We start from the raw sequence: 26,994 nt of genomic DNA, 5'->3' as shown, positions 1-26,994 counted from the left end.
CGAGATGACAACGGTAGGTGTGCCATACCTGCTGGACTCACCGGACAAGCATCCAGGTGGTTAACCCTCTTGCCTTCCCTGTCTTTTAGGCTCTGAGCGCGCTTGAATCTTTGACAATAAGTAAGCAGTATGTTGAATACCAGGAGCAGATCTCTCAAGCGGCACAATTCATAAAGCACCCTGGCCATTGCCTCCATGACGGGAAAAGCTTCCTGGCTCTTCTGGTGAACCGCTTCTATCCGGAAGTGCATTATCTGGACAACATACGATAGAGACCCTGGCTCCTCAGATACCGCTGCTGTTTATGTTTACATTTACCTTTGCTGTTGCACAAGTGGCTGCTCAGCTTCCCTGTGGAGCTCAGTGTGGCCAATGAAGTAGTTGACTGAGATGCAAGTCAGAGGCACTAGAGAATGCTTTTGTGCATGTGCACGTGTGTGTGTGTGTGTGTGTGTGTGTGTGTGAGCTCTTAAAACTTCCCTGGACTTTTTAGTTTTTATGGTCATCCAATGAGATAAACTTACCCAGTTCCACTTGGGGACAGGGCTACTCTCAGTTGCCGAACATCCAGGCCATCTCACAAAGACTCTCCAGTTTTCTTTCAGTGTCGAGGCTCCTGTGCCAGATCTAACCACTTTGGGAATCATGTAGAACCCTCACTTTTGAACCCCATTCATGTTTTTTCAAAGTAAAACAAGCTTTGGAAATTTCTGCATTTCTCAACTGTGGGAAAGTACATCAGCTTAACAGTGTTGTTTATTTCTCTCAGAAGGGAGAGAAGATGCTGAGTTAAAGTAAGTCATTGTCCAAGATGTGACCACTTGATCCTGATTCTAGTGGACAGCAGGGATGGTGACCAGTACACTTCATCCAACGCGTGTCCTCATGGAGAGAGGCCATCCGTCTAAGTCGGGGTGGCACGCTGGCAGTTTGCGCTGAGCCTGCTGGGCACGGGTGTGTTTGTTTGGTCCACATGTGGAGAGTATGAAATGGCTTCCTCTCTCCAGTCCAGTATAGGTATACATTCTCTTCATCCTATCCCAGCCCTCCCTCCGTTCACATCACTTACTTGGCCTCTGTAGACATCTAAATTAGCAACTCTTTATAGACACCAAGTTAGAACTCTGAGTGCCCTATTAGAGAGAGAGGGGGCTTGGTTCTCTGTTCCTGCTTAGTTCTTCACTCCATTTTGAAACTGAAATGAAGTTAGCAAACCTATTGAAACACTGGTCCGTGGAAACTAGGTCAGGTCAGGTCAGGTCAGGAGACAACTGAAGATTGGCTTTTTTTTAGTAGCCACGTGCCTTCTGTTACAGTTCATGCATTACCAAAGCCCGTTGTACATCGCCTTGTTCTCTTGTCATCTTTTTGCTCTTGTCATTTCCCCCAGGAATTGGCCATCTGACTCCTTCAACCATACTCATAATCCCGTTGGCTCCAAATTGATTTTGGTTGTCCACTTGCATAATGTGTCTTTTGTTTATGGGTTATCTGTAGCCTAAGGAAATTTACCTGAAAATGTCTAACCGTCCCTGGGCGCTTTTAGCAGGGGATGGAGACATGCGTTAACAGAGATACTTTCTGTTCAGACATCCTCCTGCAGTGCTTCCCCGAACATGTGCAAGCCTACGGTGGTTCTTTTTTAAGGGGACAGAGCATTCTGCCTCACAGACGTGGCCTGAAGAAGACCACCCCTGAGCAGACTGCAGGTCTGTAGGCCACCCATGGCCTTATCAGATGGGCACCGCTCAGAGCTGTCCTTGCTTCTGCTCCTCTCCATTTTCAAAACCAGTCATCTTCCTGTGCTGCGGATGAGAAACTTTTAGAAGCTGTGGACAGTGTAGGGGCTGATTTGGCAACAGACTTTTTTTGACAGGAAACACTTTGTGTGCTGTTTTCTTTGAGGAAGATGTAATTATTGATATCCTAGACTGTGAAATTTTTGTGTGACAGTATGTACATTTTAAAGAAAATTATGACTAATCTGTTAATTTTTGAAGGTTTATAATATTTATAATGTATTTGATCTCTAAAAATTATAAAAAATAAAATCATTCTTTAATTGTAGCTGGTGAGAATCTGTCACTATGCTGTCGAACTCTCTTGTAAATTTTTCAGTTGTTAAGGTTGATGCCGATTTTTATGCCTGATGTCTTCTAATTTATTTGACAGTGTGCCTTGAATATCAGAAATGTTTGGTCAAAGTGCTTCCTCTTTAACTCCTCGTGCTTAACAGAGGGTCTACTCATGGCATAGGGTCATCTGAGAGGCTCTGGACAGTGCTTTAAAGACAAAGAGCAAAATAAGCCATCAGAGAAAGACCAGTATCACATGGTCTCACTCATATGTGGAATCTAATGAACAACATAAACTGGTGAACAAAATAGATCCAGAGACACAGAGCATGGAGGAGAGGGACAAATCGTAGAGGGAAGGTGGGGTGGGGGGTGGGGAGAGATTAACTGGGGAACTTATATGCGTACTAGGGGCCCAGCACGCACAAAATCCTGTGGGAGTAGCTCACTTCCGCCTGCCTCAGCTAGCCGCCCCACCCATGGCTGCTGGTAGCTCGTGCCCCACCCCGCCTGCTGTGAGAGCCGCTGCTCGTTTGGTCGTGATGGTGTGACAGCTACAGGCCTTTTATATAAGAGACTAGGGGCCCAGTGCAGGAATTTGTGTACCTTGAAAGGAACTGTGGGCTGCAAGGCTGCGCTGGGCACAGGGGTGGGTCTCAGCCCATCCTCTGTGCCCTTGCCTGGCCCCTCCTGCCAGCAGCCCCGCTCCTGCTGCCACCGCTCCCACGCTCTGACAGCGCCAGCCCCACTTGCACCTGCTGATGGCGCCAGAACCGCCGCTTGTACTCATTGCTGGTGCCGGCCCCGCTCACACCTGCAGCTGGTGCTGGAGTTGCCGCTTCCACCCACTGCTGCACCTGGCGCTGGTCCTGATTGCTCAGCGCCATCAGTGGGTGCGAGTGGCGGCTGCTGCACCGATCGCCTCTCAAGAGCAGGGGGAGGTGGAGAAGCCCTCAGGGGCAATTGGGGCCAGCAGCCACTGCTCGCACCCACTGACAATGCCTAGCAATCGGGACCGGTGCCAGGTGCTGGCAGCGGATGCAAGTAGTGGCTGCTGGCCCTGATCACCTCTTAGGAGCAGGGGGAAGTGGAGAAGCCCTGAGGGGCAATTGGGACTGGCGCTGGGTGCAAGCAGTGGGTGTGAGCAGTGGCTCTGGCACCAGCTGCAGGTGTGAGCGGGGCTGGCGCTGGCAGTGGGTGCGAGAGCCAGGCAGGACCATGATGTGCAGGAGCAAAGAATTTTCAGTAACCACCAGAGGCTCTCCCTGATGACAGCAGTTGGCACCCCACCTTGGTCTGGCATCCCCATGTACCTGCTTCACCATCCCACCTTGGCCAACATGCGCCATGTTCCGTGCATGCCCCCTGGTGGTCAGCGCATGTCATAGCGACTGGTTGGTTGTTCTGCCGTTAGGTCTATTTGCATATTAGCCTTTTATTATATAGGATATGCATAGCCCATGGACACAGACAATAGTGTGGTGAAGGCCTGGGAGGGGCAGGTGTGGAGTTGAGGTCAATGGGGGGTGATGGGTAAGGAGGGCACTGTAATACTTTCAACAATAAAGATTAAAAAAAAAAGATCCTGAAATAGCCAGAAGGTGGCAATGCTGCTGTGGCCTCGGAATGAAGAGACCAGTGTGGCCAGTGGCTTTCGGGAATAAGGAGCCATTGCTGACAAAAACAGTTGCAGGGCCAGTCCCGGAGACAGTCCTGGTGTTGCATGTGGAGGCCTGGGCCAGGCAAGGCCAAGCCCCTTTATCCCCAGCAGTGTTGAGGATGACCTGGTACAGACTTCTCCCCACATGTGGCCATCAGTGGTGTCTGGTGAAGATGTGCTTTGTGCAAATGTGTCCAGCAGCTTTTTGGTCTTGTGAAAAGCACCTTTGCATCTCCACTCATCTCCCCACTCCACTCCACAGTGCAGAGGACGGTGAGCTGGGAGGCATGGAGGCTAAGGCCGGGAGGGCCTGCTTATGTGTCTGCTCAGCCTGATGGGGGCAGGACCCACCCCTACATGTGTCCCCAAGTTACCTGGGGCTCAAATTTAAGCATCACTCGCCTGCAGATGCCAAGAGTGTGCCTCCTACATTCTGTGCCCTCGCCTGGTGCCTGCCCTGGAGGGTGGTCACACTAGTGTGGACCAAGCAGCCAAGTTCACTCCCCTGGACTCTCTGGTGGCATCAGTCCTCAGCAGCTGTGCCCTGGGGTTGGCACATTCGGTTAGTGCTGAGTGCAAACTCCAGGCCTCAGTTTCACATCAGTTGCTGCCAAAGACTGGCCTCCTTAGCCATCTGCATGACGGGTCCAACAATGAGGCGCTTTGTGCTTCACCTTTAAAGCTGCCCGCTCTTCATTTTGGGCCAACGTAACAGCTTATTTTGAGGCAGTAGTTGCTTTTTTCCTGCTCAGTTAACTTTGTCTTCTTAAGCGAAATGTTGGAAATAGGTGTTTTGCTTTTTAAAGAAGTTCCTCTGTTGTGATCTTCCATGTGCCAAGCTGCGTGACGTTCTTGGCTTACAACTGGCTCAACCTTGTTCTCGTCCAAGATGGTCCTCACTCACCATAGAGGCATCCACATCCTGTAGAAGCTGGAGTTGAAGTTTCCGTCAGTCTGACTGGATTCCTCATTGCTGATGACAATTACTTGAAAAAAATGAACTACTGACCCTATTTGAGGATAATGTCATTTATTATATAACTTTTATTTTTTAATGAGAGATGTAATATCTCTCATAAGCACTGGGGGTTAGAATTTATTTTTCTTTCCATGGCTTAAAATCACCTGTGTTTTCAACTCTTTTTCCTTCCCACATGTCCAGTATGGCCTTTAAAAACCCAACTTAATGCCTGGCTGGCGTGTCTGAGTGGTTGAGCATTGACCTATGAGCCAGGAGGTCACAGTTGATTCCCAGTCAGGGCACATGCCTGGGTTGGGGGCTCGGTCCTCAGTGGGAAGTGGGGAGGACATGCAGGAGGCAGTCGATCAATGATTCTCTCTCATCATTGATGTTTCTCTCGCTCTCCTCCTCTCTGAAATCAGTAAAAAAATATATATTTTAAAAACCCAACTTATTTTGGTCATTAAATGTGCAATATTCACTTCTTCATTGTTCAGCATTTTACACATTGTACAAAGGACATTTTTTATATAATGACTAGAGGCCCAGTGCACATTATTGTGCTGCCCCACCCACCTGTGCGCCCCCCTCACCCCCCCGCCCGCCCACCCACCAATTTCACAGCAGCGTTTGCAGCAGTGCTTGTAGCCGCCCACCGCCTCGCCGCCCTGCTGGCCCGCCGGCCACCAGCCTTGCTGCGATTGGACCCTGTGGGCCGCCGGGGAGGGCCCGAGAGGTGCTCCATGCACCTCATGGTGACAGGTTGTTTGGTTGTTTTGGTTGTGATGCTTCTTGGCATTTTATTATGATGATGAGAAACAAGAAAAAATGAGAATTGGTTAAGTAAACTGCAAATAAACTAGACTCAAATTTAACGTATACATGGTGGACATGGCTCATTTTTGGCAAGTTGGTTGGCAGGTCTTTTCTTCCAGAAATCACACTAAGGAAAAATGGGAAAATAGAAAGCTTGTAGTGGGTGGAATCTATGTTCTGTGACATTTCACTACAATGGGCGAGGCCTCTAGTTTCAAAGAGAAATTAAACCTTGGGGGTTTAAGAGTTGGCATTGACAGGAGGCCACCTGGTGATTCCAGAGACTCAGGAGCACCTGGAGGGCCCATCACATGGTCGGGACTGTGGTAGGAGGGACATGAAACTGCACAAAGGCTCTCACAGCCTGAGTTCCTGGGTGGGGGTGGGGGAGGGCGCCTCTGGAAGGGCAGAGCTGCCAGGGGAGGGTGGTGTAACCCGCTTGGTCATGGTTTGTCAGGAAATCACTTCAGCTTTGGAAAGTTCTTCCTTGGTGTTCCTTTTCATTAACATTTGTAGGACACACTCTGAATGGGCCAAGGATGCTGGGAGGGCAAACACGCGATGCTGGCCAGTTCACTTTCCTACCTGGGACTTTCCCCCCACATTAAAGTGAGAATTACTGAAGCCTTACCCGTCCCCTGGGTTTTTAGTGAGAACTACCCGAGAGCACAGAGGCGAAGGGGCTTTGGGGACACAGGGACCCCAGAAATTTAGGAGCTGTTCCTGTGGAGGGGGTGGGGCTGAGCCTAAGTGGCCAGGGATGGAGGTGGGTCAAGCCCAGAACCCCTAACCCTTGGTCTCAAAGGTCCCTCTAGCCCAGCCGTGGGCAAACTACGGCCCGCGGGCCGGATCCCGCCCGTTTGAAATAAAACTAAAAAAGAAAGACCGTACCCTTTTATGTAATGATGTTTACTTTGAATTTATATTAGTTCACACAAACACTCCATCCATGCTTTTGTTCCGGCCCTCCGGTCCAGTTTAAGAACCCATTGTGGCCCTCGAGTCAAAAAGTTTGCCCACCCCTGCTCTAGCCTGAAGGTAGACACCTGTCTCTCATCCACTCTGGGCGTGAGATATGTGTGAACACTCTGCTCCTCACCCCCACCCCAGTGTCATTTCCATCCGAAGGCACGGGGACTACCTCCGTGTAGATTATACCGTGTCGTCTCATGTAGCCACATCTTGATTTAAAATCTAGGCTATTAGCTAGCTCTTTGAGGGCAGGGAAAGTGTGTTGGGCTCTTGGTGCATCTGGGCGGGCACCCGGGCGGTTGTTGCCTCTTCCATCTGCTGCCCATGTCCAGCCCCCTGTGCGTTGTGAGCGAGTTGTTGGAGTGCCGGAGGGAGCCTCCACTGTCCCTCCTCTAAGTGTGCCCTGGCCCATCACTGTGTCTGGAACAACGTGGTCAGAGGCACATTCCTTTGAGGAATGCTGCTGCTTCCGTTTCAAAGTGCAAAGACACAGGAAGGACCACCATCGGGGAACTGTGAATGTGGGTTGTAAGACCATATTATTGAATTATCAATTTTCTCAAATGTGGTAATGGCATTGAGGTTATGGGGGAGGATGCTCTTGTTCTCAGAAGTCACAGTATTTAGGGGTGACATACTGTGATGCCTGCAGCTTACTCACAAATGGTTCGGACACACACACACACACACACACACACACACACACAGTTGAATGTAGGTAGTAGGTACCTGGGGGAACATCCTGCTTTTTCAGTTTTGCTGTGCATTTGAAAATGATCACAGTACAAAGTTAGGGGTAAAATCACCTGGAGGATTTGTGTAAAATTCCAGCCCTGCACTCAGAGTCTGTGATTCCGGAAGTCCAGGTGTGCTCAGAATGGGAATCTGAGCAAGCTCCCCAGGGGTTCCTGATGCAGGCGCCCTTGGAACCCCCTGGGGAGACACTGCTCTGAGTGCCAGGGTTCCAGGGTGGAAACCCAGCCCCAGAGCATTGTGGGGCTGGAGCAGGTGCAGTGATCAGACAGGTGAGAGTCGTCATGCTAAGCGGTACAGGGAGCTTGGCCCCTTGGGTTCACTGACTCCCTTCCGCTACTTGGAGCCTCCTCTGCAGCCTCTGCTAGGCCTCACCCTGCCCCATCCCCACACTCCAGAACTTTCAATTGTTTAAACATCATGCTGTATCTAACCACCTGGCCTTTGCTCAGACTGTCCCCTCTGCTTAGAATGCCCTTCTTTCCTACCTCCCAACCTGCATTCTCCCCCATTTTCATGGCTAATGTGTACTCTCTCCACGTCCCCCCTCCAGGAATCCTTCCCAAGTCTGGCCAGTCATCCCTTTTGATGTGCTCCCACAGCACTCCCAGCATACTGTTGCCCTTAATAATTTCCCATTCACTGTGGAGTCCTCAGGGCTGTCCCCAATGCACTGCCCAGCCCTTGAGGGTGAGTGGGACATGTACTTATATATGGCAAATGGGAGGCCCTCTAGAGCAAACATGTCAAACGCAAAGGCTAACATGGGCCAAATAAATGAGGCATGTGGTCCATGGGCCGAGAGTTTGACATGCTTGCTCTAGAGCTTTCTTTTTACCTCCAACCCAGAAACCCACAGCATTAGAGATGGTGGATCCCTAAGTAAGAACAATGAGCAATACCCCCCCCAACCCCAGTCCCCCCGCCCCGCCTCCCCCACCAATCTGTGATGGGCATGTAGCTTCGGTGAGAATAAACCCTAACTATTTTCAGCCATTGTTATTTGGGGGTTTGTTTGTTACCACAACCTGCCTGATACACATACCTTATTCATTTTTGTACCCCCCAAACATTTGGCCCAACTCCTAGCACAAAACAGATACATAAGAAATAATTCCTATCACTATTGTTCTTGGCTGTGAGACTGGCCTCAAAGACCAGGCAGAGGTTCCAAGACCAGCATCCTGTATCCTTCATTTCTTCCCTGGTGATACAGGACCCTCCGTTGAGGTGCCCCAAAGCATCCCCATTCAGGGAGGTACAAATGCCAACTCCTCTCACCCTTTAACAGCTTGGACAGGTTCCTGGATGGATCCCAGTTAACCATGAGACTCCTTCACCCACTTGCCCTGGCGAAGGCTCTGGGGAGGAGGGGACCTCATATCACTGCCCTGCTCATTAACTTGTAAAATCCCTCAGCCTTCAGGCCATCTCCCCAGGGAAGCATGAGAGAGGACCTGTGCTTACTCGGGGTCACCATTTGAGCATTTGAAAAAGTCCTGAAGGAACGGAAGTTTGTTCCCTTTGCCTCTTCAGTCCCCTGTGGGGGGAATCTCTGTGGCCCTTTCCTCTTGCCAGCTCACCTGGGCCCCAAGTCCACCTCCTCCCCTCTGCCTGACCCCAAGGAAGTGATCAACAAGTTCACACAGACGTGTGAATGTGGAAGGCGGGACCCTGCAAGTCAGCCTGGCAAACGGGTTGAAACTGCTGGTGCCTTTGGGAGGATGCAGGTGGTAGAAAGGTTAGAGCTGCAGCTGCTTTATCCTCGGGGTCCTGCAGCCCAGTCCCCGTGAGGTTTCCCAGCCTGAGGACAGTGGATTCCAGATGCTCTGAGATGATGGGTGTTGGTTTCCTTTTCCCAGGAGTCCCAGCTGGAGGCAGTGCAGAGCAGCTGATGGGGTAAGAGGTGGGCAAAGCGGGTGGGGCACTCCCAGAGGAGACACCAGGGGGCAGAGGCACCAGGGTCCCCCTCACCGCTGACTCGCACTTCCTGGGACCACCGCTTTGCGCGGCCCCAGCCCCACAGCCCGGGCCTCAGGCTTGCTCTCCGGAACTTGAATCCTCAGCGAGGCCGCACTTGTCCGAGAACTAACTCTGCAAGTCCCAAGGTTGCGCTCACATATGTAGACAGCTTGGCACTTCCCCAAGTCCCTTCACATCCTCAGACCTTGAGAGTCCTCCAGCCAGGAGGGAAAAACATTACTGTCCAGGTTCAACAGTAGAGAAAAGTACCTGGGCCACACAGCAAGTGAGTGATAGTCAGGGTGGAGTCTGGGCCTCGGGGCCCTATGGCCAGTGTCCTGCCTGCTCTACGGTGGTGTTCTAGGTAAGAAAAGGGCTTTTCCAGACGTTTCACATGGAGCTCACACATGCACAGACATATACACATTCTTTCAAAATGCTGGTCCCACTGACGTAATATCACCGGGGCTCCGAGACAGATGTCCATGTAGGAGACCACTGAGCTCCTGTGTGGGGTCTTGACTCTCAGGGGGTGCCCAGCTGGGGGCTGCCCAGGTGCCTGAGAGCCAGGAAGGGCCGCCCCAGCCAAACCTCACGCCGGCCTTTGCAGCTCATGGTGCACAAGTGGATGCCTGTGTCTGAGAGGCTCCCCGTGGTGGACATGTGGCTGTGGGTGGACTCCGTGGGCTCCTCTGGCTCAAATTCTCATAATTGGACTCTTGAGCCTGAGGCCTGTGGGCAAGAGAAAGTTGGCTGATCAGCCAATACCGGAGGTTGGGGTCCCCGACTTCCCAAACCACTGCCCAGCCAGGGGCAGGAAGGAGGGATGAGGTGGGTGTTGGGGCCCTGATCCAGGGCCTGGACACTAACTGAAGGTTGGAGGCAGGGCAGTGCAGAACTGGTGGGGGTGGGTAGCTCACTTACCGTGGTGCGGTGTCCTGACTGACTGGATCCTCTGTGTGAGGGATAGGGAGAAAGAGAGAGAGAGGGCATGAATCTACAGGGCGGCCTCCAGACTATAGGCCTGGCTGTCCACCCCACCCCACAGTGGACAGTGGTCTGAAGGGAAAGCTGGCAGGGTGTGAAGGGTCACGTGAAGGGTGAGCAGGAGTTACCAAGGAGAAGGGTGGAGTAAGGGACGGTCCAATAGAAAAACCTGCCGTCCTGAGGACCCCGAGCACAGAATCCTGGATGAGTTTGAAGAACCAGCAAGAGAGACAGTGTGGCCGCGGCAAAATGGCAGCTGGGGCAACGGTGACCAGTTTTGGAGTTCATCCCAGGAGAGTGTGAGGCTGGTGCTATTGGCCTGGGTGGTCTGAGTGGCTCTGGGAAGTCCCCCCTTTGGGGCACAGAAGTAAATTTCCCCTCCAGCCCAGGAGCAACGTGGGGCCCACGGCAGCTCCCTATTTACCCTCCTACACTTCTGTGCATGCTGTTCCCTCCGCTGGGAACACTCTAGCCCAGTGATGGCGAACCTTATGAGCTCGGCGTGTCAGCATCTTGAAAAACCCTAACTTAGCTCTGGTGCCGTGTCACATATAGAAATTTTTTGATATTTGCAACCATAGTAAAACAAAGACATATTTTTTGGTATTTATTTTATATATTTAAATGCCATTTAACAAAGAAAAATCAACCAAAAAAAATGAGTTCGCGTGTCACCTCTGACACGTGTGTCATAGGTTCACCATCACTGCTCTAGCCCCTTGTCTTCCTAGCTCATGCCTCCTTACAGTTCACCTCCCTCTGGCCTCACTTGTATAATGCCCTCCTTCCTGGCCCCACCCGATGCCCCCCAGAGGGATGCATGTATGCCCTGAGCTCCCACAGTGCCCCGACTCTAGGACACACTTCTGAGGCTGCAAGCATCTCCTCACTCCTCACCCCATCCAAGGGCCGGGAACCTCATTTTAGTCACCTCTATTGTGAGAACCCCACAGCGCCAGCAGGTCCTCCCGATGCTGCTGTAACTAGTGGAATGGTGCTATTCGCCAAGCCTACCTGTGATCAGAGAGCTCAGGGAGGAGTCCTTTATGGGGGTGGTAAAGGGGAGGGCTCCAGAACTACACTGACTAGTGTCTATCTCTGCGACTGGAGGCTAGAGGTGAGTCCCTTAGCCTTGCTGGCCTCAGCTTCCTGCTTGTAAAGTGGGTTCACGCTGGTTCCCAGCTCCTGGGTTTGATGCAGGTAGCGGAAATGGAGGGGGTGCAGAGGCGCAAAAATGAGGTTTTGGTTGTGTCATGCCAGCTGGTCAGCCTGATGGTCTTATCGAAAAGGACAGCCCCGCCCCGCCGCTCCCCTAGCGCCCACTTGGGCCCAGGCGCACCCACCGAGGCGGCGGCGGCGGCTGGTGCAGGCGGCCAGCGCGCCCAGCAGCAGCAGCGCCTTGAGGCCGAGCGCGCCGAGCAGGAGGGCGATGGTGGAGGCCCCGGAGGCGCCGTGGAAACGGAACAAGTAGACGCTGGCCTCGGCGCGGCCCAGGCTGTTGGAGGCCGTGCACGTGTAGCGACCGTCTTGGGCCAGCGCGGGCAGCTCGGCAGTCACCTGGTGGCCAACACCCTGCCCCGGGCCCGGCGCGGCGGAGGAGCGGTTGCCCAGGGCCGGGCCGGACCAGGTGAGGGCGGGCGGCGGCTCCCCCTCGGCCGTGCAGAGAGCGCGGAAGGCGTGCGTCGGGCCCGGCAGCACCGAGATATTGATGATCCGCGGGGCAGCTGCGGGCGGCAGTCAGCGGGGCGGGGAAGAAAGCGAACCGCGGTCAGAGGGTGCGGCCGGCAAGGAGCAAAGGTACCCTCCGGTGTCTCCTTTTCTCGCCCAGAACGTAGGGAGAGGTGGGAGCAACGCGTAACGGAGGGAGGGAGTGGGCACTTGGGCACCAGCCTGCCTGGGTCCTGGGGCCCTGGTCCAACTCTCCGGCCGCGCTGTGCCTCCGTTTCTCCAGGTGTAAATGCGGCTCACTTACCTGATGGGTCGGTAGGAAGATTTGGCCAGTTAATGCGTGCAGGGCGCTTGGACTAGGGCCCGGCCCACAGTAAGTGCTCACTAACTAGTCCTTGTTATGGTGGTGGCGCAGGGTGGGGGTGTGGGTTGGTTGCCTGCAGGTGTGATCTCAAGGGCACCTCCCAGCACCAGGCCACCTCACCAAGAGCTAGAGTGGAGACTGATGCTCTGAGTCCCGGGCCTGTGTTAGGCAGGCACCCCCCCCCCCCCGGGAGGAAACTGACATGCTCTCAGAGGGGCGCGCAGCCAGCCCGAGGCGCAGGCGAAGTTCTTGGGAGGGTCTGACCCCAACCCCGAACTCCTGGACGACCCCGCCCAGGATCATAGCAGGTCCCGGCTTTTTAAAGCTCTACAGGTCATCCCGATGCGCCGTCCGGGCGAACCGCTGCTCTAGGGACGGGCACGCTGGTTCCCACATCTTTATACCCCAGCGTTGAGCCAGCGCGCCGCCCCGGGGACGCGGTGCCCTTCAGAGCCCACAGCGCCCACCCCATGGCAGCCCTGTTGCCATATTTAGGGGTATCCACCGTTCACTAGTTCTTCGCTCCCCTGGACTTGGAGCTCCTGGGGACTTAACTCTCCAAGGGCTTCTCTACAATGCCCATTCCCGGGCCCACCTAGCCCTTCGGGGCCGCGATTTGCATGTTTGACAAAGTCCCAGGTGGCCCCATAACCACTGCCAAGTGTGAGTCCCCGCCCTGGAGAAAGGAGGGTGTATGGCTCCCCGTCCTATCTCAGCGGCGCGGCACCTAGTTAGCCCCCGGGGAGGGGCGGGGAGGGGCGGGGAGGGGCGGGGAGGGACGGCGGGGGGGCGGGAGGGAGGAAGGCTGCCGCCTCGCCCGCAGCCCGCCCCGCGCTCACCGGTCACGTGCAGCCGGACGCCGTGGCGGCTCTCGTAGCGGTCGTGGATGTCGCCCGCGAACTCCACGCGGCAGAAGTAGCGGCCCTCATCGGCCAGGGCGAGGCGCTCCACGCGCAGCGAGAGGTCGTTGCGGCGCGGGTTGCCCAGCAGGCGGAAGCGGCCGTGCAGGCTGAGCGCCGTCTGGCAGAGCTCGCTGCCCCGCGCCGCCGCGCAGCGGAACACCTGCGGGCCCGCGAAGGGCTCGCCCGCGCGCCAGATGGCCGTCAGCGGCCCGTCGTAGTGGCGGTGCGGGTGCGTGAAGGTGCAGGGCAGCACGGCCGCCTCGCCCGCCGCCGCGCTCACCTCGGCCGGCAGCTGCATGGACCAGCGCTGCGTCGGGGCACCTGGGGGGCGGGGGGGGGGGGGGGGGGAGCGGCCCCGGGTGTCAGCCTTACCCGCCCCTGGCCTGGCTGCGGCCCCCGCCCCCATTCCCAGGATTCCAGGGGGACCCCTTGTAAACCCATAACTCAGGAAGCACCCCTGCCCCGGAAGAAGGGTCTGGAAACCCACCGGGTGCCTAGAGGCAGCTCCTGGAACCTTGACTCTCTTAACGGGGAGGTTCCTGGGCCCTCCCCCACTTCCCTGAGACTATTCCCTCTCTTTCTCCCCGCGGTCCCACCTCCCCAACAGGCCCAGTGACTCCAGCACCTGCCCTGCTGCAGAGAAGTCCTGGATTCTGTGGTTACTAGAGTCCCAGCCCCTCCAAGATGGTGAGGATAAAGCACTTACTGTGCACGTCTGTGTTGAGCAAGTTCCCGGTGGTATCTCTCTTAGTTCTCACGAATGATCCTGGAGGTAAGCATAGTTATCCCCGGTTAGGCACAGAGGGTGAAGTAGTTGCCTGCGGTCACACAACCAGCATGTGGCAAAACCAGCATTCAAACTCAGCCCCGCCTGACTCCGCAGCAGCACTCCGTTGCACTAAAGGCATGGGGCCTCGGGTCTCATCCAAGGACACCAACACTCCCACTCATAGAGGGGAAACAGGCCTGGGAGGGGTGGTATGTTCTGAAGCGAAAGTGTTAAGTTGGTGGATAAGATTCCTCTAGAATCCAGGCCAACCCAAGTGGGCTTCCCAAGAGGCTGGTGCCCCGACAGGGAGCTGAGAGGCACTGCGTGGCGGGCAGTTAGGCTGCCCCCTTGCTCTGTGCAAGCACCCCTGTCTGGACTCCGTGTCCTCACCTCCTGGGCTGTGAGCCTCTGAAGTATGGCCAAGCGAGAGCCAGAGGCTTCACTCTGCCTCCAGCTCACGGAGGGCTGGTGAGTGACTCCTGTGCAATTGAACATGTGCTTGAGAGAGGGGTGGGCTGGGTGGGTGGGTGGCTGTCAGTGTGGGTCCTCAGAGGATCAAACCAAGGGTTGTGCCTCCCCAAGGAGGGAGGGCAGGCTTAGCAGCTAGTGCCCAGCTGCAGTTCACGAAAAAAAATATTTAGAGAGAATAATATAGCAGCCCTTGTATTTGCAAAGGGCTTTGCAATTTACATAGTTCTTTCACACACATCATGTCACATGACCCTCAAGACACCCAGGGGAGAAAAGCAGGGCCAACATTGTTATAGACGAGAAAATGAAGGCCCAGAAGCACACAGGCAGAAAGGGGGAGAGACCCGGCTTTCCTGATGCCAAGTCCAGTGCTCTTTGCTCTTCAAGGCAGCCTGACAGAGTCGTCTCTCTGTGAACCATCCACAGGTTAGAGCAGTGGTCGGCACACTCATTAGTCAACAGAGCCAAACATCAACAGTACAACGATTGAAATTTCTTTTGAGAGCCAGATTTTTTAAACTTAAACTATATAGGTAGGTACATTGTTATTAACTTCATTAGGGTACTCCTAAGGCTTAGGAAGAGCCACACTCGAGTAGCCAAAGAGCCGCATGTGGCTCACGAGCTGCAGTTTGCCGACCACAGGGTTAGAGCTTTCCTCCTGCACAGAATCCCTGTCTATACCACCACGTGACTCCCACTAATGTGGGGAGCATTGCGCATCCCCTCCCCGTGATAGCCCTTCCAGAAGCCCATCATGGCTACCGGACCCAGTAAGCCTTCTCTTTTCTGGTGAAGGTCCCAGTTCCCCCACTGCCCCGCCCACTCCCACTGCCTGCTCAGTACCTTCCTGCAGTGTCGTGTCCTGACCCGGGCTCTAGGTGTGGGCTCCGGGTGCGCTGGGCCTGCAGAGTGGGGTCCGAATCGGATTCTGTGAGTTGTGCCTCGTATACAACCTCACTTTGCCCTTGTGCTGAGCTTGTGATCAAATAAAACCACAAGTTCTTTTTTTTTCACATAATCTGCTAAGCCAAATCTCTTTTCTTCCGGACAAGTGGAATTACGCTTTTGAACCCAAATGGAGGACTTGACGATTATCCTGAGTAAGAGCTTGTTTGCTCAGTCGTTAATAATCAAATTTGAGAAACCTTCTGAGGTTTGGCTGGTTCACTCGGTACTCCCAGCTGCAGAAAGCATCTTCCCGCTCTGAGACTTAGCCCCTGCCTCAGTTTCTCTGCATTTCCCACCCTCTGTAACTTCAGCCTCCTCTGACCCCCTGCATCTCACAGGCAACCCAGATTCCCCAGGCATTGTTCGTTCTTGTCCATTTATCAGTTAGCAAACATTTATCAGACACGTCCCCACTCTAAGCCAGGCACCGGGATTGGAGAGGGGGTTACAAAGATCAACAGAAAGATTTCCCAGCCTGCTGGAGCTCACAGCTCAGAAAGGGAGGCGGATCTGGGAACACATAATTACCCCACTGCCTGCCAGGTGCTCTGATGAGAGACAGTGTTCCCTTTGTCTGAGCGTGGTTCTGGGCCCTTTCACTCACCAGCTCCCCCCTCAGCACCCCCAGGTCTCCTCTGAGTCTGCCGACAGTGGGAGGCCTTCCTTGAGGCCCACACCTGGGTATGGCATCCCTACCCTGTGCCCCAGGGCTGGCAGAGGTACTTCCTCTGCATGGGCATTGCCTGTTCACTGTGTGTCTCGCCCAGGTACCCAGAAGCTCTGGGAGGGCAGGGCCCATGTGTGTGTGGTCACACCTGTGTTGTTACTGCCCAGCACAGTGCCATGTCACATAGTAAGTAATGCAATTGCCATGACAGTGGGAGGGTGATCCGGCTGGCAGGAATGGCTGGGCACATCGTGGGGGAGAGGCATCGTGCAGATAGTAGGCAGGCAGGGAGTGGAGGACCCGTGAGAGAGGAGACACCATTTCAGCAGAGGCTCGAGAAAGGAGTGGGATGTTACTAAGCCTCGAGGTGGGTTGAAGGCAGTCTAGACAAAGGGGACAACAAGACAATGCAGAAGGCAGGGACATCAACAGAGAGGTTGCAGGACATGTGGGGTTTAGGGGCCAGAGGCCACAGTACTTTGGGGGCTCCTTGAGGGACATACCTCATCTCATTTCATATGCACAACAACCCCGTGAGGGACTGTCATTAGCCCCTTGTTATTATTTATTTTTTAAAATATATTTTTATTGATTTCAGAGAGGAAGAGAGAGGGAGAGATAGAAAGATCAATGATGAAAGAGAATCATTGGATCGGCTGCCTCCTGCATGCCCCACATTGGAGATCAAGCCAGGCATGTGCCCTGACTAAGAATCGAACCATGACCTTCTGGTTCATAGGTCAACGCTCAACCACTGAGCCATACCAGCCGGGCTAGCTCCTTTTTAGAGACGGGGATGGGGGTTCGGGGAGGGTGGGGATTGGGGCTCAGAAAGCACAAGGGATATGACCAGGTCAGCTGACTAACCAGAAGCAGAGAGAAGCAGAGCCGGAGGCTTTGCCCTCAGGGGTTCAGATTCAGCCTGAAGTGTGACACAGATGGGGGGGGCGGGGGACGGGGGGAGGCCTTCCCTCCCGGGGGTTCTGCTGTAAGAGCAGAGAGGGCGCACAGAGAGAGGCCTTTACCAAGTGTTACCCTCTTGGCTCTGGGTAGGGCTGGAGGCCGGAATCTGGGTTTCCTGTTTACCTGCTGTAGGACTCCCTCTCGCACGGAGACCTTTGGATGAATCCCCCTACGGAACTCAAAGTTGGCAGGAATTGCCCAGGGTTCAGATGCATTTGCTTTGGCAGGGATCCAAGCTCCCAGCATCCTGTGACATTTAGCGTTCTCTCTGGCAGCTCACACACAGTCTCTTGTCTCTTAGGACAGGGGAGGGAAAACACCACCCTTTCTTATAGGATCTCTAATTTCCTTATCTCGGTTTTGTCAACCTCTGGGGTCAACAGGAGGCCCATATTCTTCTGGTGGGCCACAGGGCATGGTGGAAAGTATTTCAGCTTTGGCACAGCTAAGCCTAGGGGGACAATCTTACTTGGGGGTCATTCTCTCTTCAGATGTGTATCAAGCACCCAGTCTATACCTGGCACTGTTCTAGGCTCATTCACGTAGTAAGAGATGTTTGGGCAAGAGTCTTACTAAATGGCCCAGGTCTCACTCAGACGTTTCTGTGGCAGAAAGGGGAACACCATACCTTTCTCATAGGATTGAGGATTGAATGAAATCTCTGTAGATCACAGTGCCTGACACTCAGAAAAGACTCAATGGCTGTCAGCTCCCTCCATTCACTAGCCCTGCAAAGGGGCGGGGTTGAAGGGGGCAGGGTGGAGAATGCTGACGAGCGGAGGAGTCCCTCTCTAAATCAGGGACAAGGGTCCTCACTCTGCAGGGTTGTGGGGAAGAGTAAATGAGCTGCTCGTCCAAAGTCCAGCACAGGACTCCCTGAGGATGACAGCTGCTGAGGTTGCGAGACCCGCTTATCAGAGATTTGTGGACTGACTGGGGACTTTTACAAGGCCACCCAAGTCGGTCAGCACTCTCCACCCTGCCCCCTCCGCTGGTCAGCACTCTCCACGCAGGGTGAGGCGGGAGGGGGGGGGTGGGGGGGGCGTTAAGACACATTGATATCCTAACATTGCACCATTTGCGACTGGATTTGGCATCTTAGACCACAGGAAATTCGATAGCCTCGCTCTTGCCCATAACTCACCTGGTAGCCAGTCATTTCTTTGTGTATTTATTCACTCAATAGCTACTCATTGAGGGCCTATTGTGTGCTAGACATTGTGTTGGGGATGCAATTACTGCAACAATTAGCGGCCCTCCTCGGTATGTTTATAGTTTGGCCATTGCTCAGCCACCTTTGTTTTTCATTTATACGCAGGTCTAACAGGTCTGTTTGCTTAGCACCCCTGCCTAGGGAACTAGAAAGTGAAAAGCTGGAAAGTGAATTCTGTTTGCAGGTCCATTGAAAGCAGAAAGAAAAGACAGCTGACATCCTGGGAGGAAGGAGCCAGTGAACATGATGAAAAGACGGCTCAGGACCTGGGACTGAAACACCAACAGTTCAGCACAGAAGAGACCTTTAAAAAGGAGTGAGGGCAGGGGGTCTTCAGGCACCGTGACCTGCAGCAGGCTGTGTGACAGATGCTTGCAGCTGTGACCCGAGTCACCTTGGGAAGGTTCATTACTATGAGAGGTGGGCCCCCAGGTGGGGGATCAGGCATCTGTTTTGGGCTCTAGCCCAGGCCAGACTGACCCTGACTTTGTGACATTAGGCAAGTCCCCACAGCTCTCTGGCCTCAGTGGGCTCATCCGTGAAACGATGTCTCGATGTTTACTAAGGTGACTTTTCAGTCTAAAAGTCTATTCTGAAAATAACATTTGGATAAAAGTGATAAGGAAGTCAAGTATTTTAGAAATATGCCTGTTTAAATTAAAAGACTATACCTAATGGCTTACTTAAAAATAAGCCACTGGGTATCCAGAAAAGTTAGCTATTGACAGTTGCATCTGGGCCTTGATGCTCCTGCACCCATTTACCAAACTCTCCACATCGTTCCTCATGGTGACTGGTGCTCAGCTGGGAAAGGCTGGGCTGCAATATTGGGCACCAGCTCCTGCGTCACCATAACCACGACTCAACTAAGGGGTAGTCGAGTCACCCTGGACTTGTTATCCCAAAGCACCATGCATATCTGCAGAACCTGGATGGGCAGAAGGGGTATCTGGATGGATCAGAAATAGAAACCTTGGTTTTGGCTGCCTTTGACCAAGAATTCTACCAGTTCCTTGGTGAGGAGGGAGCAGGAATGTGCCTGGGGCCTCTCTGGAGGTCACTGGCAGTGGCTCTGTAATAGTCTGCTCACGTGAACTATAGAGAAAATGGCTTATCGGTCTCATCACAGAATGCGGGCCAGTTGCTGTCTGTGGACCACAGACAGGAAAGTGATCCTGGGGTGGTCCTGGTGGGACGATGGCCAGTGGGATAAGCACCCTCACAGATGGGGCTTTAACAAGAATAGGTCTGCTGGGTGGGTTTTATGTGACATTTTAAGAGGAAACAAGTTATGGACTTGGGAGGGGGAAGGATGACACCACATGGGCAGTCAGCATGGACCTCGGAGGGATAGCCTCGCGGCACTTACAGGAACTCAGCAGTACTGCTCCCATAGTGGCTGGTCAATCTGATGAGTCAGCTGTGTGTGCAGGGCTACCCTCCCAGGGACACCTGGGCATGTCAGCAAGGGTGTTCTCAGGGAATGACTCTCATGGTGGCCTCTTAGGCACGGTGACACCTGGAGGGTCAGGTGAAGGCGTTTTGGGGGCAGGGAGGGATGTTCACTGTGGCCACCAACCTCACCAGTTAGGTGTGTGGGTTGAGCTGGGGAACGCTGCCTTACTTCCAATTCCCTCCTGCCCCTCGGTTTGCTGCCACAGTTCTTTCTGGGCCTGCATGCTGTCCAGATAGGTTATCAGTGGAGAAAAGATGAGAAAGGGGTGGAGTCCAGAGGGGAGAGGAGGGAGTGGAAAAAGGAATTCCATCCTTCAGTGAGAACCAGATCCAGAAGGGTCTAGGGAAGGGGTGAGGCACACTGATGTGTGAGTACAGGGCCTGTGGGTCTCCAGCTGCCCTCCGGTTATCCTGGCTTCCCCCTACACCCTGGCCTCTTTGGCTGCTCACCTGAGCTGAGTGAGATGCAGAGCCACTGTCCTGGGGCCCGTGTCCACCACAGGACGCTGCTCTTCAGAGTTCTGATTCAGCCTGTCCCGGTCCGAACTCCTCGCCTCCTCCAGGGCCCTGTTCTCCTTCACTCCTCCTCCTCCCCGGGTAGGACTTCTCCATCCAGCTGCTGACCAGAGTAGCCACCACCAGCAGCAGAAGCATCCTGGCTCCCTAACCCTTCCCATTCCTCCTGGACCCATGATGCAGCCACCTCCTCCCTGACTTTACCTGCATCCCGCACGGGCACCCCACAGCCTGGGTGAGCCTGCGATGGCCTGGCCTTTGCAGTTGGTTTTTCTTCAGTGATTCAGAGCTCGTCAACTGCATTCCTCAGAGCACCAGGCTTTGGCCCAGGCTCACCACCATTGCACACAGGTGGCGCAAAGGGCGGCTGCACACAGGCGACTCCTGTTCACATCCAGGCTGTGACATCCCAGAGTCACCTGACCTCTCTAAATCAGGGACAAGGGTCCTCACTCTGCAGGGTTGTGGGGAAGAGTAAATGAGCTGCTTGTCAAAGGTCCAGCACAGGACTCCCTGAGGATGACAGCTGCTGAGATTGCGAAACCCGCTTATCAGAGATTTTTGGACCAACTGGGGACTTTTACAAGGCCACCCAAGTGGTCAGAGCCCAGACCAGTGTCCACCTCCCCCATTCCTTGGCATCTCCCACTTTCCAAAAGCAGATTTGTGGGGAGAACTTGGGGAAAGACAAGGGAGAGAGTGTGGGGACCGCCTGGAGGTGAGGGCCTGCCCAGAGCACTGGGTGCTAAGTGGGTGACGTGAGGAGGGAGAAGGGTGGGGGAAGTGGAGGAGGGGTTGTGGAGCAGCTCCATCCACTTCACTTTTGCCCGCGGCCTGCCCTGCGCCCCACACTCAGAGTGTGGACAGGATGTGACTGTGACCCTGGGCGTGCGGCCCTTTGGGCTCTCACATCGCACCAGGCCCAGCCTGGTCCAAGAGCCTCCTGCCCAGTCCTGCTGCCACCTGGAGGGGCTCACCGGTGGCCGTCACCAGAGGAGTTCCAGAAAGTGGGACCCCCTCACCTCAGCTATGGACCTTTGGGTTTTAGCAGTGAGGCAGCTGCCACTGTGAGAACAACAGGGTCCCTCCCATGAGGCTCACACATGTGGCTCAGCCTTCTGCGCAATCTTGACACACAGCTGGAGCACTGGTGCGGGTCGGGCTTGTTCTGGAACATGTGACCGTGCATGCTTCCTCCAACTCTTGTGTTTAACTGACTCATAGCAGCTGACCTTCAGCAGGAGGGAAACGAACCCAAAGTAAAACACAAATACCCCCATACCTCGCTTCTCTCCAAGCTGTGTGCCTTCTGCAACCTTTCATGCCATGTATTGCATAACCACCGAGGGCCAGGATCTAACTGTCCTTCACATCACCACTGTGAGGTGGCAGGGACCCCACTTTATCGGGGCTCAGAGAAGTTAGGAAGCCTGCCCAGGGCCACACAGCCAATAAATAGCAGAGCCAGGATTCAAAGCCACATCTGACATCAACACTCAGGTCCTGCACTGCTGCTGTCCTATCTGCCCCGGGTCTGGGCAGGGCCTCCTCTTCCAGCTCCTACCCTCTATGTGGGACCCAACCTTAAAGCACCCCAGAAAGATGGCTGAGTTCAGCCAACTTGGGAGAAAGGCTCCTTCCCCATTAGCCCCTGCCATAGGGCCCTGTGCAGGGGACGGCGGGCAGTGTGTGTGTGGGGTCTAGTCCATGGTTCTAACCTCAGCTCCACCCTGGGTCACTCACCAGAGCTCTCTGTGTGTCAGTTTCCCATCTGTGAAAAGGGAATAGAATAGCTTCTTCCTCACTGGGTTCTGAGGCTCACGTGAGTTATTAATTAAAGTGCCAGCACTTAGAGTTGCGTGGGCATTTCCTGTTCCTGTTCCTGTTCCACCCAGACCTGTCTGGGCTCTGCTAGAGAGGAAGGGAAGGAGCCGAAGGGGTGTGAGTTTATCATCCAGTCCTGGCGGCAGGACCCCACACAAGGAATGTTGTTGAACAGCTGAGAACATCATGATGTCAGTGAAGTCGCCAGCAGCACGTGGCAGCAGGGACCGGGCTCACAGACAAGGATGCAGAGTCCAGGGGTCACGGGAAGGACCTCCCAGGCTGGGATCGAGGAAAGAGCTGGGGCCCAGACAGAGGGCCACAGAGGATGGCCTCTGTCATTTATCCCAGTTCCCTCGATGGCCCTGGCCATCAGAATCACTCAAGGTGATGGTGGAAGAATGCATATTCCTGGGCCCTGCTGCCTGATCATGTGATTCCATAGGTCTAGGATGGAGCTGAAGTATCTGCATTTTAGTGTGTGTGTGTGTGTGTGTGTGTGTGTGTGTGTGTGTGTGTGTTTAAGCCTCACCAAAGGATATTTTTTCCCATTGATTTTTAGAGAGAATAGAAGGAGGAGAGGGGGGACAAAGAGGGAGAGAAAGAGAGAGGAAAATATTGATATGAGAGAGACACATTGATTGGTTGCCTCCTGCACAAGCCCTTACCAGAGCTGGGATTAAACTTGCAACCTAGGTATGTGCCCTTGACTGGGAATCAAACCCACAACCCTTTGGTGCGTGGGCCTATGTTCTAACCACTGGAAAGCCTGGGCTAGCAGTATCTGCATTTTAACAAGCATCTCATGCCTCTGGGATTGTGATGCAGATGGTCAGGGATCAACCTGTGAGGCACACTGTTCCCAGGGACACTAACTCACTGCGCTCAAGGACCCAGATGTCACTGTTACTGAGCCTGCCACAGAGAGTTCCCGCTCACCCTTTGCAGTTCCTGCTGGGAGGCCAGGGTGCCCTCTCTCACTTGCTCTATTTCCCACGTGAAATCATCTGCATCCTTACCCCAAACCTCAGTGTGCTCTCCTCTGCTCCCCTTGGGGCGTGCAAGTGCCCATCACAACGTAAAACACTGTGTGGGGCGGGGCTGGCTTTCCCACCTGAGAGAGTGAGAGGTTACAACACCCAAAGTCTGTTCGGAGCCTGACTCTCCTCCCCATTCCTTGTCCATTATCTCCCTGGATCCCCACAGCACTGGGTGGGCCAGGCAGCCTTTCTACAGGTGGGGACACAGGCCCAGAGCAGTCAGGGGCTCCCTCAATCACTTGGAACCCAAGGCCAAGCCCAGACTTGAACTTCTGGCTTCCGTCAGCCCAGCCTCCCGGAGTGCAGCTCTTCCTCCTCCACAGGCCTGGAGGCTCTGGGTAATTAATCCCAGCTTCACTGAGTTTAAGGCGAGAAGACTGTACCGAGGGTTTTGTGAGCACCTGTTCTGTTCCCAGCGTGGGCCAGAGAGAAGAGTGGGAAACTCACCCATCGGGAGGATGCACACCAAGCAGGCCAGGAGTCGGACGGACCCTTCCATGTTGTGAGCGCCTGGAGACCAGCCCCCACATTCGGTCAGGCCACCTTGGAGAACCCTCCTTGGCGTGGGTGTGAGGGAAGAAATGTGTGAGGAGGGGTGGGCGGTGTGCCCAGGCCTGCACCGTGCAGGGCTCGGTGGGTGCTGGAGGAACTGGGGAGAGGCGGCCAGGCAGCCCGAGGTATGATCAGATGAGACCCGTGGGGTTTAGTCATGTGGAAAACTAAGAGGGGAACCACTCGGATGATTTTTCAGGACAGGAAACAGAGAAGTGGATGGGGAAGATTGCAGGGCCCTTTCTGTAGCCTGGTCCCTTTAACAAATGACTGCTTCCTTCCCTCCCTCCCTCCCTCCCTCCCCTTCCCTACCTCTTTCTTCCCTTCCCTCTCCCTTTCCCTTCCTACATTTTTAGTGTCAGGATGGGTTTCCTCTCCCTCCAGTCCCTTCTTTTTTCCCCTTCCCCACCCGCTTTGGAAAGGAGTTGTGACAAGATGACGAAAGAGACGTTGGGGAGGAGCCTGCCAACATAACTCATCCAAGTGCAGCCAGAAGGCTGTCAGTACCTCCAAGGAAAAGACTGTTCACAGATGATCCACCTCCATGACCAGAGCCCTCCAGAGGGCCTGGGTCCTAAACCTGCACCCCAGATTTTGATGGTCATAAGGATCGCCTGAGGATCTTATTAAAATTTAGGTTCTGACCAGAGTCCCTGGTGCTGCTGCTGGTCCATGAGCCATACATGTAGTACATCTAGTATGGAGAGCTGAGACCCCCAACCCCATCCCTGGGCCACTGGGTAGAATATCAGATGGAAATGTGGACCCTGGGGGAGAAGGGAAGCTCTCAGAAGCTTACTTGGTGGACTCTTCTGGGATGACAGTGGGAGCTAGAGGTCTGTTTGCTCCATCGAACGGATAGTGTTGGATTTGGACTGTCTGGTGGTAGGATCTCTTTTCTGCTAATGCACTGGACTTGAGTGCCCTGCACAGAGGTAACATTAGCAATGCCACTCTTCGCATTCAGGTGGCAGAGGAAATGCTGTCGGCCAAGTCCAGTTTGTGCTTTGCCTATCATCTGCTCCTCCCCTAGTAACCTCTCACTCTCTCAGGTGAGAAAGCCAGTCCTGTCCCACCCTGGAGGCTACGCCCTGCCTCAAGGTGAGTTCTCTCTGGTGGCCTGGCCATCTTGGAGAAGAGGAGGGTCAAGCTCTGGGGGTCCCAGAATCCTCAGAAAATGAGGAAGGATCTTCTCTTCTTGACTGGACTGCTTCCCCAGCTCCTGGCAGAGCAGGGTCCCAGCTCAGTTCCAACTGCTCGGGACTCCTTCTCGAGCTCCACTGAACTCCAACTTGCTTCTTTCTTCTAAGTAGTGAACCAGGGGCATCCTTTCAGGAGATGCGGACCTACCCCATTCTTTCAAATAGCTCCATAGAATCCCACAGAATATATTTTATGTCACATAATTTGTTTAACCACTCCCTATTAATGGGTGTTAAAATTACAAGCAAAGCTGCAGGAGGAATTCGTGCCCGTGTCTTTACATACTAGTACTTATATTTCATTAATAATCCCAGAAGTGGGATCTCTGGGTCATAGGGTATGAACATTTTGCATTTTTGTTGTTGTTGTTGTTGTTAATCCTCACCTGAGGATAGTTTTTCCATTGATTTTTAGGGAGAGTGGAAGAGAGAGAGAAAGACAGAGAGAAACATTGATGTGAGAGAAACACATTGATTGGTTGTCTCCTGCATGAGCCTCCTAACCAGGGCCCGGGCCAGGGAGGAGCCTGCAACCAAGGTACAGGCATTTGACCGGAATCAAACCCGGGACCCTTTGGTCCTGGACCAACGCTCTATCCACTGAGCCAAACCGGCTAGGGCAGATATTTTGCATTTTAATTATTATGCCTAGATTATGCTCCTAAGAGTTTGCAGTTGTTGTGGTGTTTTACATCTTATTGTATACGTTACAATCAAAGGAGGAGGTTTAAGGGGGTTACATGAAATCCACTGGTGATACATTAGGGATGTGGAAGAAAGCCAATGGGTATGGGGTGGGATAAGGTGGGGGAAGGAGGAGAGGGTGGGGAGGGATCTCTGGGATTAGATAAAAAGTAAAATGAATAGACACATGCTTCTTTTACATAGGTGGGTACAGGATAGTTAACAGTTAACAAGTAACTCGGTAACAATAACAGTGAGGGGTTCGGTGGTCTCCTGCTCTGCTGGTCTAGAAAAAGGAAATCACCCTGACATTCCAAAGGTATGTTATTGTAGATGCCAAAAGACAATAGGCAGGCTCAGTTAAGGTAAAGATTGACCCTTGCCAAGGAAGATACAGCCTAAGACATAGCTACTTGCCATGACTAGCTTTTAGTTAGAAATTTTTAATGTCAGACCATCCAGTGTGGTTACTTTTGGCCTCAGAATTTGTAAGGCTCACCATGCAGGCCTCTTCTGAGCCACTTTTTCATCCACACTTCTCCCTTTTGGTCATAAATCAATCCAAAGGATGCATTGATGACCAACCTTTTAGTTGGATAATGTGGCCCCCCTGTGCTAGGAAGGCTCATTCCTAGGAAGACTTAGTGTCAGCATTTGTCTTGCTGAATAATGAACCATGGGCAATAGGGCAAGATCATAACCTTGGATGGAAGTCAAGGCCAAATTTTTCTCAAAAGTGAAAAGCAGGTAAATGGGAGGTAAGTATAGCATTTACTTACTAGTGGCCCAGTGCACGAATTCATGTACATTGAAAGGAAATTAATTAGAAGAAATATTTTAATATCGCTATTTGCCCTTTCTCTATAATAGAAGTGTCAACCAAATTCATGATTGACAATGACAGATTGAAACACACGCATGTGATTGGCAACAGTGAGAGCTTTATATGTATCGCTCATGTGCAAATCAACATATATATATATATATATATATATATATGATTAAGAAAGTTTAATTAGACCTCCTTTCTGATATAGCTAAACTTTTTCCAGCCCAGTGAAGCATCCCAACTTTTCTTTCAGGTAATTGTCAGCAACACAGCAGTAAATATGAACACAAAGCAGATTATTATTGTAGATCACGCAGGGAGAACAAAGGGTAAAATATTTAACTGCAGCAGTATTTGACTATATTCTGCACAGTGAGAAAATCTGAAATCATTTCCAAGGTCCACCATTTCTTCTTTTCAGTAAGGTCAAGTTTCTAAGCTTTCTAAATCTCCATTTTCCAGCTAATGAAAAAACATAGGATTCCACCGAGTCTCCTATCTACCGACTCCAGGATTTCTGTGAGGATCAAATGAGATGAGGCATGGGAAAACGCATCACAAACATTTGGTTAAACTGTGAAATGTTTGTACCTGACTATAAAGCAAGTTGGGTTCTTGGGCTGAAGAATCCCAAGGAGGCTAGTCGCTAGGGAGAGGAAGCTGGGTGTTGCTACATGATGCCATTACCTGGCTCCCACAGCCACCTTTCCGGGCTGGGCTTGGCTGTGGGCCGAATTT

General features: G+C 53.2%; 2 protein-coding genes across 3 annotated transcripts in view; one reads left to right on the top strand and one right to left on the bottom strand.

The window, feature by feature from the left end:
- Positions 1-2,078, top strand: part of EPG5 (ectopic P-granules 5 autophagy tethering factor) — a gene marked incomplete at its 5' end in the record, with an annotated part of 85,985 nt that extends 83,907 nt beyond the window's left edge. For both annotated transcript variants that reach the window (XM_081096515.1, XM_081096514.1), the window contains one exon: positions 90-2,078. In XM_081096515.1, coding sequence (XP_080952641.1) covers positions 90-272 — 183 coding nt within the window. In that variant the 3' untranslated portion in view covers positions 273-2,078. The remainder of the gene's footprint in view (positions 1-89) is intronic.
- SIGLEC15 (sialic acid binding Ig like lectin 15) lies at positions 1,749-23,488 on the bottom strand (the record flags this gene model as incomplete). The annotated part of the gene is made up of 6 exons (XM_081096571.1): positions 1,749-1,805; positions 2,825-2,997; positions 11,530-11,910; positions 13,058-13,441; positions 13,827-13,886; positions 23,437-23,488. The coding sequence occupies 6 exons, from the start codon at positions 23,486-23,488 to the stop codon at positions 1,749-1,751; spliced, it is 1,107 nt and encodes a 368-aa protein (XP_080952697.1).
- Between the last annotated feature and the right edge of the window lie 3,506 nt (positions 23,489-26,994).

This window comes from Myotis nattereri (genome assembly GCF_964212035.1).
Source record: "Myotis nattereri genome assembly, chromosome: 8".
Taxonomy (NCBI): domain Eukaryota; kingdom Metazoa; phylum Chordata; class Mammalia; order Chiroptera; family Vespertilionidae; genus Myotis; species Myotis nattereri.
The sequence above is the reverse complement of the archived record's forward strand: the minus strand, read 5'-3'. Positions and strand labels throughout refer to the sequence as shown.